The sequence below is a fragment of the Saccopteryx leptura genome, chromosome 11 (assembly GCF_036850995.1).
Source record: "Saccopteryx leptura isolate mSacLep1 chromosome 11, mSacLep1_pri_phased_curated, whole genome shotgun sequence".
NCBI lineage: Eukaryota > Metazoa > Chordata > Mammalia > Chiroptera > Emballonuridae > Saccopteryx > Saccopteryx leptura.
This window is the reverse complement of record NC_089513.1, coordinates 71014829-71029552: the sequence shown is the minus strand read 5'-3', so window position 1 is coordinate 71029552 and position 14724 is coordinate 71014829. Positions and strand designations below refer to the sequence as shown.

At 45.3% G+C, this 14724-nt stretch overlaps 1 protein-coding gene across 3 annotated transcripts in view; it reads left to right on the top strand.

The window, feature by feature from the left end:
• The window catches only part of GPSM2 (G protein signaling modulator 2), a 58160-nt gene that overhangs the window by 31281 nt on the left and 12155 nt on the right, over nt 1-14724 (top strand). For all 3 annotated transcript variants that reach the window (XM_066353342.1, XM_066353341.1, XM_066353343.1), the window contains 5 exons: nt 1886-2041; nt 2869-2977; nt 3767-3896; nt 6607-6677; nt 13743-13919. In XM_066353342.1, coding sequence (XP_066209439.1) covers nt 1886-2041; nt 2869-2977; nt 3767-3896; nt 6607-6677; nt 13743-13919 — 643 coding nt within the window. The remainder of the gene's footprint in view (nt 1-1885; nt 2042-2868; nt 2978-3766; nt 3897-6606; nt 6678-13742; nt 13920-14724) is intronic.

The following is a 14724-nucleotide window of genomic DNA, read 5'->3' as shown; positions in this document are numbered from 1 at the left end:
CTTTAGTCATTAAATTTGGTTCCAGGAGGATTTCTGGCCATTACAAATGACCTTGACCCTCAGTGAAAGTGGATTGCCAGGGAGAGTCAGGATACAGGATCTGATGTCAGCTGCATTAGTCTAACAAAAATGTGTGAGGACAGGACAGGCAGCGTTAGAGCAGGTGTGTGGCTTCCCAAGGCCACAGCTTTTCAGGTATCAGTAAACATAACATTTCAAGTTTGTTTGCTTAAAAAAAAATCACATTATCATATACTTATTTTTCACATACTATAGTTATAAATGATGTATTTCTATACTGCTCACAAAAATTAGGGGATATTGCCTGACCAGGCGGTTGCACAGTGGGTAGAGTGTCGAACTGGGACACAGAGGACCCAGGTTCGAAACCCCAAGGTCACCAGCTTAAAGCGAGGGCTCATCTGGTTTGAGCAGGGCTCACCAGCTTGAACCCAAGGTCACTGGCTTGAGCAGAGGTCACATGGTCTGCTATAGTCCCCCCCCCATCAAGGCACATAAGAGAAAGCAGTCAATGAACAACTAAGATGCCGCAACGAGGAATTGATGCTTCTCATCTTTCTCCCTTCCTGTCTGTCCCTCTCTTTCTCTCTCTCTCTCTCTCTCTCTCTCTCACACACACACACACACACACACACACACACACACACACACACACACTAGGGGATGTTTCAAAATGAATATGAAACTATAAAATATCCCCTACTTTTTGTGAGCAGTATATTTGGCAGAAATTCCAGGGAAGAGTCATTTAAATTATTGGATCCAAAAGCACCTATAGCTTTAAGCACTGATGATAATAAACAGTATTAACATTTATTAGCATCTACTGTGAGCAAGCTGTTATTCTTAGTGCTTTGTATATACCAATTTAATCCTCACAAAGCCCCGATTTTACGTGTCAGGAGTAGGGCACAGGGAAGCTGGTAACTTGCCCCAGTCACTGAACTAAGTTGGCATTTGAACCCAGAAAGCCTAGCTCTGCGCTCTGTGCCCTCAGCTGCTACACCAACACCTCACTGACCATTCCCTATGCACCAGGGAGACTGGTTTATGGGTTTTTTGTTTTGTTTTGTGACAGAGAGGGACAGATAAGGACAGACAGATAGGAAGGGAGAGATGAGAAGCATCAATTCTTCATTGCAGCACCTTAGTTGTTCATTGATTGCTTTCTCATTTGTGCCTTGACCGGGGCGCCACAGCAGACCGAGTGACCCCTTACTCAAGCCAGTGACCTTGGGCTTCGAGCCAGCGACCATGGGGTCATGTCTGTGATCCCACGCTCAAGCCAGTGACCCCTCGCTCAGGCTGGTGAGCCTGTGCTCGAGCTGGCAACCTCGAGGTTTCGAGCATGTGTCCTCCGTGTCCCAGTCCAATGCTCTATCCAGTGTGCCACCACCTGGTTAGGCTGGTTTAGGCTTAAATGTAGCACTTAATTTTCTTCATGAGTCGGTGACTAATGACCTACACATAAGAATTTTAACACATTTTACATTTTGACAAAATGTGAGGGCAACAGTATGGCTGAAAAGAGGTTGGGGAACAATGGCTCTAACAAGTTCCTGTCACAGCGACAGGGACAGTCTTCTGAAGTGTTAGAAACATTGTGCTAATATTTAGACGCACTTGATCTCATTGTCACTGCTCCTCTTCTCTGGAGATTAAACGGGGCTCAAATTTATTATAATAGTCGGGATTTGCTCCTCTTTCAGAGGCGCCTTTCTGTTCTGTCGGATGCAGTGGGGGGCGGGGGCTGTGAGGCTCTAAATCAGACCGCCTTCCTTTCGGACGCAGGCGGAAAAGGGTTCTTTGTGATTGTAGCCAAAACGAACATGGCCACTCTGTAAGAACTGACTTCTTCCCCTAGAAAGACCCTGCTGCTGGCCCGGCAGCTTAAAGACAGGGCCGTGGAAGCACAGTCGTGCTACAGCCTCGGGAACACGCACACGTTACTGCAGGACTACGAGAAGGCCATTGACTACCACCTGAAGCACCTGGCCATCGCGCAGGAGCTGAACGACCGGTGAGGCGCTCCCCGTTCCTAGTTACGGCACATGTAGATAGAGACCTTGTTCAGTTCCTACAGTTTTCCCTTTGTTTTCAATAAAGTTTTTTTGTGTGTGTTTCCTTTTTCATTCCTTTTTAAAGGGCTTCTCTGTTTGAATAACACCCTCTGTCTGTTACTGTTTGAAGGGCTAGCATGCGTTGGAGGCATAGCCTGGTTCCACGTAGCCTTGAACCCAGCTCAGGAAACAGGTCACAACCTCCACTGCCTACAGGGGTCCCCCTGACTGATCAGCGTGGCTGGGGTGACCTTAGATGTACAGCCCGGAGCGAGGGGGACAGCTCCCACTCAACTCCAGCAGGGGCGAGGGTCCACTCTGTCCAGTTCCTCTTCTTTTTAAGAGAGAAGCTAGAAGTCCCAAGTTGTCTATGAAGTCTTCTGAGTGTTGGTGGCTACTGCCTTTCTCTTACTGAGTGACAGCATATATGTGCAGGCCTTGAGCCTGTGGTGTTCACTTTAGGAAACCAGACTTTTACCTCAGGGGGTGGGTTCTCTCCCCGATGGCGTTCAGTCACGGGCTGCACAGATAGAAGATGGGGCAGGTGACTAGGAGACCTGTCCCTGCGATTTATTATTGTACAATAGAGTGTTTAAAGGGGGTGTTTTAATACTTGGCGGTGAGTTTTCGGTATTATCTGGGCATTCTAGTATGTCTCTAGTTATTATGATGGTATGTTCTCGATATCAGATACCAAGTGCAGAGGTTGTCTGTGCTTGAACCACCGCTGGGGGCCCGCGCCCCGCGGACTCCGCTAACGCACCCACTGCGCTGTGGTCTTTTGTAGGATCGGGGAAGGAAGGGCGTGCTGGAGCCTAGGGAACGCGTACACGGCTCTCGGGAATCACGATCAAGCCATGCACTTTGCTGAAAAGCACTTGGAAATTTCAAGAGAGGTATGAGGCTAAAAGCTGCTGCCTGTGCTTGTGACTCGCCGCTCAGCAGGGGCAGTTACTGCTCTCGAGTTACTGCTCCTGTAGGGCTGGGCGGTGAGCCCCACTGCGGACTGTTCTCCGCAGAACTGCAGCGGCTGAGTTCTGCTCAGAGGCACGTGGGCACTGGCCACGGTGTAGGAAGGCGAGGCTGGCACCCGGGAGTGGAGGGGCGGGGGTGGGGTGGGGCCCCGACCCCAGCTCTACGCCGAAACGCCCCCTTTAGAATCAAGGCCTGGCTCCTGTCACGCTTCTGCCACCTGCTGGCCGAGCTGGAAACAGTTCTGAGTTCCATGTCTCATCTGTAATATGGGAGTATCTCTCTTAAATCATTTTCAGGATTAGAGATAATATATAAAAAAAGCACCTAGGATAAGGTCTAATGCTATCTTAATAAATAAATGTTAATTGTTACTACAGTATGGATATAAAATATTCTAGGGAACCTTAATTCATATGAAGCCAAGTTAATGTGAGCCACATTATCTAACATGCTCACGGAGATTAAGAGCAATCTAATATTCCGAGAACTAAAGAGCTGACAGAACGTAATCCGCTGTCCTGTCCTGTTTCAGAAACTCCTCCCCCCTTTCCCTCTCTCTTAAAACCATTTCCCATCCATCTTTCCCTGGAGGGGTGGGGGGACATTTTATTCAGAGTCTCATAATTCTAGTATAACTATTTTCACTCACAACATTTTAAACTAACCTTCACCATTCTTTGTCTTTAAAACACCAACGCCTGTGGTTGTAGGTTGGGGACCTAAGTGGTGAGCTCACAGCGCGGCTGAATCTCTCAGACCTGCAGATGGTCCTTGGCTTGAGCTACAACACCAACAACTCGGTCATGTCGGAAAATATGGAGATTGACAGCAGCGTGCATGGTGAGCAACAGGTCTTCAAAAGCCAACGCCTTCACCCTCGGGTTACATTTAAATTAGTCACTGGGTTTACCATATCCAGAGAGAAGATATAATTTGGACTCTCAACATTCTATTAACATCAGTTAATGAAAGTAAAGATTCAGGAGAATTTTTTTTTTTTTTTTTTTTGTGACAGAGACAGAGAGGGACAGATAGGGACAGACAGACAGGAAGGAGAGAGATGAGAAGCATCAACTCTTCACTGCAGCTCCTTAGTTGTTCACTGATTGTTTTCTCATGTGTGCTTTCACCAGGAGGCTACAGCAGACCTAGTGACCCCTTGCTCGAGCCAGTGACCTTGGGCTCAAGCTGGTGACCTCAGGGTTTCGAACCTGGGTCCTCCAAGTCCCAGTTCGACTCTCTATCCACTGCGCCACCACCTGGTCAGGCCAGGAGAATGTTTAAAGACCCAAATTTGGTTCTTTATTTTTTTTTTAATTTTTTTAATTTTTTTTTTATTTTTCTGAAGCTGGAAACGGGGAGAGACAGTCAGACTCCCGCATGTGCCCGACCGGGATCCAACCAGCACGCACACCAGGGGCGACGCTCTGCCCACCAGGGGGCGATGCTCTGCCCCTCCGGGGCGTTGCTCTGTTGCGACCAGAGCCACTCTAGCGCCTGGGGCAGAGGCCAAGGAGCCATCCCCAGCGCCCGGGCCATCTTTGCTCCAATGGAGCCTCGGCTGCGGGAGGGGAAGAGAGAGACAGGGAGGAAGGAGAGGGGGAGGGGTGGAGAAGCAGATGGGCGCTTCTCCTGTGTGCCCTGGCCGGGAATCGAACCCGGGACCTCTGCACGCCAGGCCGATGCTCTACCACTGAGCCAACCGGCCAGGGCCAAATTTGGTTCTTTAAAAAGACTAGCCTGACCTGTGGTGGCGCAGTGGATAAAGCGTCGACCTGGAAATGCTAAGGTCGCTGGTTCGAAACCCTGGGCTTGCCTGGTCAAGGCACATATGGGAGTTGATGCTTCCAGCTCCTCCCCCCTTCTCTCTCTCTGTCTCTCTCTCCTCTCTCTCCCTCCTCTGTCTCTCTTTCTCCTCTCTAAAAATGAATAAAATAATTAAATTTAAAAATAAAGACTAACAGATCTATAGCAAGATTAAATAGAAATGCAGATATAGCTGCAGCCGAGATGAAAAAGAAACTATCCTGAATAAGTTTGTAAAAAACACTTGAAAACCTAGGAGAAATGGACAATTTCTAGAAAAAAAAACTTACCTAAACTAAATCAAGAAAAAATAGAAAAGTCTACTGGTGGAAGTCATGTGAACGGCATCGCTGATGCCCAAAACCATAAGGAATGACCGGTCACACACAGACTGCCCACCAGCACAGGACCTGGTCCGGGAGGGTTTTACAGGGAGACCTAGCAGACAGTCAAGGAAACTGATTCTGTCCTTCCACAAAGTTCTATAAATGCAAAAGTGGGAACACTTTCTCAGTCTTTCTGAGAATAGTATAACCTTACTATCCAAACTAGACAAGAACAATACAACAGAGGTAAATAATAGGCCAGTCTTCACTTGTGAACACAGATGCAAGTGGACTGAACATTAGGAAATCAATTACTGTGATTCACCAATAAACAGTGAAGGAGAAAACAGCCCAAATATCCAAAAGCATCATTAATTCCATTAAATGGTTGTGTTAAATGTGCATGTTCTATGAAAGGAGTATCAGATTAGAAAGAGTAAAATTCAGTTAATGTGAGAGAAATCACTGAAACGTCCGCCTATCACAAGCCTGAAAGTAAAAGGACAGGCAGCCCCCTGCGGACAGCTCATCAGGAGAGGCTCGTGTAGCTGTCGGCAGCAGATGAAATGTCCGCTAAGGCAAAAGATCTTATTAGAAACAAAGACGGTCACTTCACAGTGATTATCTACTCAATCTAGGAAGACAGAAGCTGTAAATCTGCATGTTCCTGCTAAGCCAGTGACAAAGCTTCAGTGTGCATGGAGCAAAGCTGAATACACCAAAGGGAGAAATGGGGAGATCCATAACCAGAACGGGAAATTTTAACACATCTTATGTTCATACTTCTTTAAACCACTCCCCGGGTTGTTTGGGTTTTTTATTTTTAAGAAGCTGGATTATTATAAAATGCCTTTTCTAAATTAAGGGGTAATGTTAGTAACCAAAGTTAGCTTCCAACCAAAATGTAACTTCCTTACATCAGAGCATTTGGGAGGCGGTATATATTCTATTTTTACGTAGTTGGTATGGAGAATTATTATTAGAATGTGAGAGGGAGAGGGACAGAGAGGGAAGGAGGGAGGGAGACAGGAAAGGAAAGAGATGAGGAGCATCAACCCGTAGTTGCATCATTTTAGTTGTTCATTGATTGTTTCTCATACGTGTCTTGACCGGGGGGTTGCAGCTGAGCCAGTGACCCCTTGCTCAAGCCAGCGACCATGGGATCATTATTCGCTGATCCTGCACTCGTTTGCAACCCCAGGGTTTTGAATCAGGGATCTTGATGTCCCAGGCCAATGCTCGATCCACTGCCCACCACTGGTCAGGCGAGAATTGGTCTTAAAAGAACACGTCTGCAGATGTATCTTCCTTCCCCGGGTTTGTGTAACAGACTAAACTCAGTAGCAAATAATGTAGTGATGCTGAATTTGTAGTCCTAAGGTCTCCTTGGTCTCTTCAAATGACTTTCTTTAACAAAGGTGCACGCCCCAAGTTTGGACGCCGACACAGTATGGAAAACATGGAACTTATGAAGTTAACACCTGAAAAGGTTGGCAGTTTTTATGTTTTAAATTCTTGAACTGTTACAGTAAAATTGCTTAGTAACTTTTAATTTAAATGAAATAATTTTTTATAAAATTATAAAATAATTTAGTGTTCAGTTGATTCTCATTATTCGTGGATTCCATATTTACAGAGTTGGCTATTTGCTAACATTTACTTGTAACTTCCAAATAAACATTCATGGGGCCTTTTTCCCTATGTAAGATCTCATTTTTGTAAATTGAGGTTATATTAATTTCAGATGTACATTTGTATATATTGTGATATATCGCAAAATATCATGGAAAGTCTAGTTAACATCCGTTACCCTGCATACAGATGTTTGCTGGTGTTGAGGACTGATTTACTTGTAGCATCTTTCAAACACAGGATTACCTGCAGCTGCCGTGCTGTACGACTTCCTAACTTGTCTCACAGCTGAAGTTTGTGCCTTTCGGCTTCCTTCACCCCCGTCATCCCTCCCCGCCCCCTTTGCCAACCATGCATCTGTTCTCTGCGTCAGTGAGCTTGGGCTTTTGTTTTGTACATTCCACATATAAATGATATTGTCTAGTGCAGCGGTTCTCAACCTATGGGTCGCGACCCCGGCGGGGGTCGAACGACCAAAACACAGGGGTCGCCTAAAGCCATTGGAAAATACATATTTATTATACAATACATTTTTAAATAAAATATGTATTTTCCGATGGCTTTATGGCTTTAGGCGACCCCTGTGTTTTGGTTGTTCGACCCCCGCCGGGGTTGCGACCCACAGGTTGAGAACCGCTGGTCTAGTGTCTGTCTCTGTCTCAAGTATTTTACTAAGCATAATGCCCTAAAGGTACCCCATGTTCACAAATCGTAAGATTTCATTCATTTTTAGGGCAAATGTTCCACAGTGTACACACACACACACACACACACACTTCTCAGTGACAGGTGGCTTTTAGAAAGGTGCCAGTAGGCAGTTTCACCATTGTGCAGACATCTCCGTGTGCACTTACGGTAGACAGACAGCGTGCGGCCCACCTGGGCGCGCGGTGCAGCCCATTACTGCACCACACGAGAGAATGAGGCAGTGGAGATGCAGGAAACAGACGCGTGCGGCTCCTGCCACTGCAACACAGCAGTGTTTATAGCTGACTTTTATTAAGTAGAAAGAGTACATTCTAAAATAAAAAGACACAACCAGCAACATGGTGCCTCATTGTGACGGTTCTGCGCTGCACATAGCGGTGGGCCCAGCACTTGCATGCGGCAGCGCCACCATGAACACGTGAGGAGTGCACTGTGCTACGAGGTCACCAGGCGAGAGGAATTTTTAAACTCCATCATAATCTTATGGCACCACCGTTGTCCCCGTGGTTGACCAAAATATCATTAGTGATGCATAAACTTACGCCACCATTTCTCTATCGCCCAGCAGCGGACACCAGGGTGCTTCCCTGTCCTGGCTGTTGTAAATAATGCTGCAGTGAACAGCACTGCACGTACCTTTCCAGATTAGTGTGTTCGTTCTTTGCATGAGTACGCAGAATTGGAACTGCTGGCTCATATGGTAGTTCTAGTTTTAATTTTTGAGGAACTTCCATACTGTTTTCCACAGTGGCTGCACCAGTCTACATTCCCACCAGCAGTGCACGAGGCTTCCCTTTTCTCCACATCCTCGCCAGCACTTACTTGTTTTTTGATGATGGTCATTCTGACAGGTGTGAGCTGGTCCCTTACTGTGGTTCTGAATTGCATCTCCTGATTAGTGATGTTAACTATCTGTATGGCCTCTGGGGAGAGAAGTCTGTTCAGATCTGCTGCCCATTTTGTAATCTGGTGCTTTTGTGTGTTAAGTAGTATCAGTTCCTTATAAATTTTGATATAAATTATACATTCAGTAAGGGGTTAATAAGTATTTCTCCCATTCAATAGGTTGTCTTTTCATTTTGTTGCCAGATGAGAGGGAGCTGGTGGGCAGGGTGAAAGAGATGAATTAAGTATAAATTGGTAGATACAAAATAGCCACGTGCTACCAAGTACAGCCCAGGAATGCAGCTATTGTGTAGTAACTATGAATGGGCCACGTGGACAGCAGACGCACAGGGGAGGAGGCAGTCACTTCATGTTATGTAAATGTCTAGTCACTATGTTGTACACCTAAACTAAATGTTCTACTTTTAAAAAAAGTTAGGTGTATTGGCCTGACCTGTGGTGGCGCAGTGGATAAAGCGTTGGCCTGGAACACTGAGGTCGCCGGTTCGAAACCCTGGGCTTGCCTGGTCAAGGCACATATGGGAGTTGATGCTTCCTGCTCCTCCCCCTTCTCTCTCTCTTTCTCTCTCTCTCTCTCTCCCTCACTCCTCTCTCCCTCTGAAAATCAATAAATAAAAAATATATATATAAAATGTAACAACTACCAAAAAAAAGTTAGGTGTATTTAAAACAGATCATTAAATTCCTGATTAGAATTTTTGCCTGTTGAGAATTTAGTATTGTTAGTAAAACCAGCACAGTTCTATTGACAAGAAAATTGCTGCTGTTGTGTTTCACATGTTAAATTTTATGGTTAAAATTTTACACATTCAAATTTCCAGTTGTAATAGATAGTTAAGTAACACCTCCAGAATAAAAAAATTTTGGCTTCTCGCCTGACCAGGCGGTGGTGCAGTGGATAGAGCGTCGGACTGGGATGCGGAAGGACCCAGGTTCAAGACCCCGAGGTCGCCAGCTTGAGCGCGGGCTCATCTGGCTTGAGCAAAAAGCTCACCAGCTTGGACCCAAGGTCTCTGGCTCCAGCAAGGGGTTACTCGGTCTGCTGAAGGCCCACGGTCAAGGCACATATGAGAAAGCAATCAATGAAGAACTCAACGAAAAACTGATGATTGATACTTCTCATCTCTCTCCATTCCTGTCTGTCTGTCCCTATCTATCCCTCTCTCTGATTCTCTCTGTCCATGAAAAAATAAAAAAATCATTCTCTAAAAAGACAGACAAAAAACTTTGGCTTCTCTGATATTCAGATTTTATTTTTATGGGATTTTGGCAAATTTTATTTTTTACTGATTTAAATTTATTGTTTACATAGATTCATGTCCCATGGAATACATCCCCGCCACCTCCGTGTTCCCCTCAACATCCCCCTTGCCCCCCTCCCCCCTTCCCTCCAGGATTTGCTGTCCTTCTCTCTATAACACTTGTTATGTATATATAATTTAACCAATCTCTTTCCCTTCTCTGATCCCATCCTCTCATCCCCTTTCCCTCTGATCCCTTTGATCCCACCTCTGCCTCTATTTAGTTCCTCAGTTCACATTGTTCATTAGATTTCATATATCAGTGAGATCATATGATACATATTTGTCTCTCTGCCTGGTTTATTTCACTTAGCATGATAGTTTCCAGGTCCATCCATGCTGTCGTAAAAGGTAAGATTTCCTTCGCGAGCACACGTGTGTGTGTGTGTGTGTGTGTGTGTGTGTGTGTGTGTGTGTGTGTGTGTCTGTGACAGAAACAGACAGAGAGAGGGACAGATAGGGACAGACAGACAGGAAGGGAGAGAGATGAGAAGCATCAATTCTTCGTTGTGGTACCTTAGTTGTTCATTGATTGCTTTCTCATATGTGCCTTGACTGTGGGGCTATAGCAAACCGAGTGACCCCTTGCTCGAGCCAGCCACCTTGGACTCAAGCTGGTGAGCCTTGCTCAAACCAGATGAGCCTGCACTCAAGCTGGTGACCTCGGGGTCTCAAACCTGGGTCTTCTGCATCCCAGTCTGATGCTCTATCCACTGCGCCACCACCTGGTCGGGCAAGATTTTCTTCTTTTTCATGGCCCCATAGTATTATTCCATTGTGTATATGTACCATAGCTTTTTTTTTTTTAATAAATTTTTATTAATGGGATGACATTAATAAATCAGGGTACATATATTCAAAGAATACATGTCTAGGTTATCTTGTCATTAAATTATGTTGCATACCCCTCGCCCAGAGTCAGATTGTCCTCCATCACCCACTATCTAGTTTTCTCTGTGCCCCTCCCCCTCCCCCTCTCTCCCTCCTTCCCTCCTGCGTCCTCCCTCCCCCCACCCCTGGTAACCACCACACTTTTGTCCATGTCTCTTAGTCTCGTTTTTATGTTCCACCAATGTATGGAATCATGTAGTTCTTGGTTTTTTCTGATTTATTTATTTCACTCCGTATAATGTTATCAAGATCCCACCATTTTGCTGTAAATGATCTGATGTCATCATTTCTTATGGCTGAGTAGTATTCCATAGTGTATATGTGCCACATCTTCTTTATCCAGTCTTCTATTGAAGGGCTTTTTGGTTGTTTCCATGTCTTGGCCACTGTGAACAGTGCTGCAATGAACATGGGGCTACATGTGTCTTTACGTATCAATGTTTCTGAGGTTTTGGGGTATATACCCAGTAGAGGGATTGATGGGTCATAAGGTAGTTCTATTTTCAGTTTTTTGAGGAACCACCATACTTTCCTCCATAATGTACCATAGCTTTTTAATCCACTTGTCCACTGACAGATACTTGGGCTGTTTCTAGATCTTGGTTATTGTGAACAATGCTGCCATAAACATGAGGGTGCATTTCTTCTTTTGAATCAGTGCTATGGTGTTCTTGGGGTATACTCCTAAAAGTGGGATGGCTGAATCAAAAGGCAGCTTCATTTTTAATTGTTTGAGGAATCTCCATACTGTTTTCCACAGTGCCTGCACCAGTCTCTGCATTCCCACCAACAGTGTAGGAGGGTTCCCTTTTTTCCACATCCTCACCAGCACTTATGTGTTTTTTGTTAATGAGCGCCATTCTGACTGGTGTAAGGTGCTATCTCATTGTGGTTTTAATTTGCATTTCTCTAGTGACATTGAACATTTTTCATCTGCCTATTGGCCATTTGTATGTCCTCTTTGGAGAAGTGTCTATTCATTGCCCATTTTTAGATTGGATTATTTATCTTCCTGGTGTTGAGTTTCACAAGTTCTTTATAAATTTTGGTTATTAACCCCTTATCAGACATATTGTCGAATGCTTTCCCATTATGTGGTTTGTCTTTTTATTTAGTTCATATTGTCTTAGCTGTGCAAAAGCTTTTTAGTTTGATATAGTCCCATTTGTTCATCCAGTCCTTTATTTCACTTGCCCGTGGAGATACATCAGCAAATATATTGCTGCGAGAGATGTTGGAGAGCTTACTGCCTATGTTTTCTTCTAAGATTGTTATGGTTTCACGACTTATATTTAAGTCTCTTATCCATTTTGAGTTTTTGTGAATGGTGTAAGTCAGTGGTCTAGTTTCATTTTTTTGCAGGTAGCTGTCCAATTTTCTCAACACCATTTGTTAAAGAGACTGTCTTTACTCCATTGTATGCTCTTACCCAGGGGTCCCCAAACTACGGCCCACGGGCCACATGCGGCCCCCTGAGGCCATTCATCCGGCCCCCGCTGCACTTCCGGAAGGGGCACCTCTTTCATTGGTGGTCAGTGAGAGGAGCATATTGACCATCTCATTAGCCAAAAGCAGGCCCATAGTTCCCATTGAAATACTGGTCAGTTTGTTGATTTAAATTTACTTGTTCTTTATTTTAAATATTGTATTTGTTACCGTTTTGTTTTTTTACTTTAAAATAAGATATGTGCAGTGTGCATAGGGATTTTTTTATAGTTTTTTTTATAGTCCGGCCCTCCAACGGTCTGAGGGACAGTGAACTGGCCCCCTGTGTAAAAAGTTCGGGGACCCCTGCTCTTACCTCTGTCAAATATCAATTGTCCATAGAGCTGTGGGTTTATTTCTGGGTTCTCTGTTCTGTTCCATTGATCTGTATGCCTATTCTTACGCCAGTACCAAGCTATTTTGAGTACAATAGCCTTGTAGTATAACTTGATATCAGGAAATGTGATACCACCCACTTTATTCTTCTTTTTCAAGATTGCTGAGGTTATTCGTGTTCTTTTTTTGGTTCCATATAAATTTTTGGAATATTTGTTCTGTATCTTTGAAGTATGTCCTTGGTATTTTAATGGGAATTGCATTGAATTTATAAATTGCTTTGGGGGCCCTGGCCGGTTGGCTCAGCGGTAGAGCGTTGGCCTGGCGTGCAGGAGTCCCGGGTTCGATTCCTGGCCAGGGCACACAGGAGAAGCGCCCATCTGCTTCTCCACGCCTCCCCCCCTCCTTCCTCTCTGTCTCTCTCTTCCCCTCCTGCAGCCAAGGCTCCATTGGAGCAAAGATGGCCCGGGCGCTGGGGATGGCTCTGTGGCCTCTGCCTCAGGCGCTAGAATGGCTCTGGATGCAACAGAGCGACGCCCCAGAGGGGCAGAACATCGCCCCCTGGTGGGCATGCCGGGTGGATCCTGGTCAGGTGCATGTGGGAGTCTGTCTGACTGCCTCCCTGTTTCCAGCTTCGGAAAAATGAAAAAAAAAAAAGGGAAAAAAAATTGCTTTGGGTAATATGGACATTTTAATGATGTTTATTCTTCCTATCCATGAACACGGTATATGCTTCCACTTGTTTGTATCTTCCTTGATTTCTTTTATCAATGTTTTATAATTTTCCAAGTACAAGTCTTGAATCTCCTTGGTTAAATTTACTCCTAGGTACTTTATTTTTTTTGTTGCAATAGTGAAGGGGATTGTTTTCTTAATTTCTCTTTCAGACAGTTCATTGTTGGTGTATAAAAATGCCTCTGATTTCTAAATATTAATTTTATATCCTGCCACCTTGCTGAATTCATTTATCAGGTCCAGTAGTTCTTTGACTGAGACTTTAGGGTTTTTGATGTACAGTTTCATATCATCAACAAATAATAGTTTTACTTCCTCTTTTCCAAGCAAATTTTCTTAGGTTCTTTAAAGCCACCATATTGTTTTGATAATGAGAAATCCACCATATCTATTTGGTACAAGCTGTTGAATACAGTGAGATGTCCTGGCGAAAATTTATGGAAAGATCTAAGCCTCCCCCACCCCCAGTGCTAATAAGTGGATCCAGGTTCCCAATGGAGGAAACCAGAGCCAGTTTGGGTTTCGTGTCCTGCGTTACATAGACGTTTATATTTCTGCAGGTTCAGAACTGGAACAGCGAAATTCTGGCTACACAAAAACCTCTCCTTGCCAAACCTTCTGCAAAGCTCCTCTTTGTCAACAGACTGAAGGGGAAGAAATACAAAACCAGTTCCTCCACTAAGGTTCTCCAAGATGCCAGCAATGCCATTGAGCACCGAGCTCCGAGTTCTCAGAGGGTATGTTTACAATAAGCCCGAGTGCTGTGAGGACAGCCATCCGCCCTCACCCACGTTTTCCTCTGGAAGGTTTCCGTTACCTGTGCTCAACCGTAGTCCAAAACTCTAAATGGGAGACTCCAGGATAAACACTTCATTTTAAATTGCATACTGCCGTGAGCGGTGTGATGAGTCTCGTGCTGTCCTGCTTGGCCTAGCCCAGGACACGAATCACCTTTGTCCAATGCCTGTTACGTAAGTCACTCTGTAGCTTAGTCACTTAGGAGCCGTCTTTTTTCTTCTCTTTTTTTTTTGCATTTTTCCGAAGCTGGAAACAGGGAGGCAGTCAGACTCCTGCATGCACCCAACCGGGATCCACCCGGCATGCCCACCAGTGGGCGATGCTCTGCCCCTCTGGGGCATCACTGTTGCATCCAGAGCCATTCTAGCGCCTGAGGCAGAGGCCACGGAGCCATCCTCAGCGCCCAGGCCATCTTTGCTCCAATGGAGCCTCGGCTGTGGGAGAAGAGAGAGACAGAGAGGAAGGAGAGGGGGAGGGGTGGAGAAGCAGATGGGCGCTTCTCCTGTGTGCCCTGGCCGGGAATCGAACCCGGGACTCCTGCACGCCAGGCTGACGCTCTACCACTGAGCCAACTAGCCAGGGCCAGGAGCCATCTTGATTGTTAGATCACTGTCAAGGTCCCACAGTGCTTGTATTCAAGTCACACCAATTTCACTTTATAATGGCTCCAACATGCACAAGTAGTGATGCAGGCAGTTTGGCTACAGCAGAGAAGAGGGACATGGCCTGGGTGTGTGCCTATGT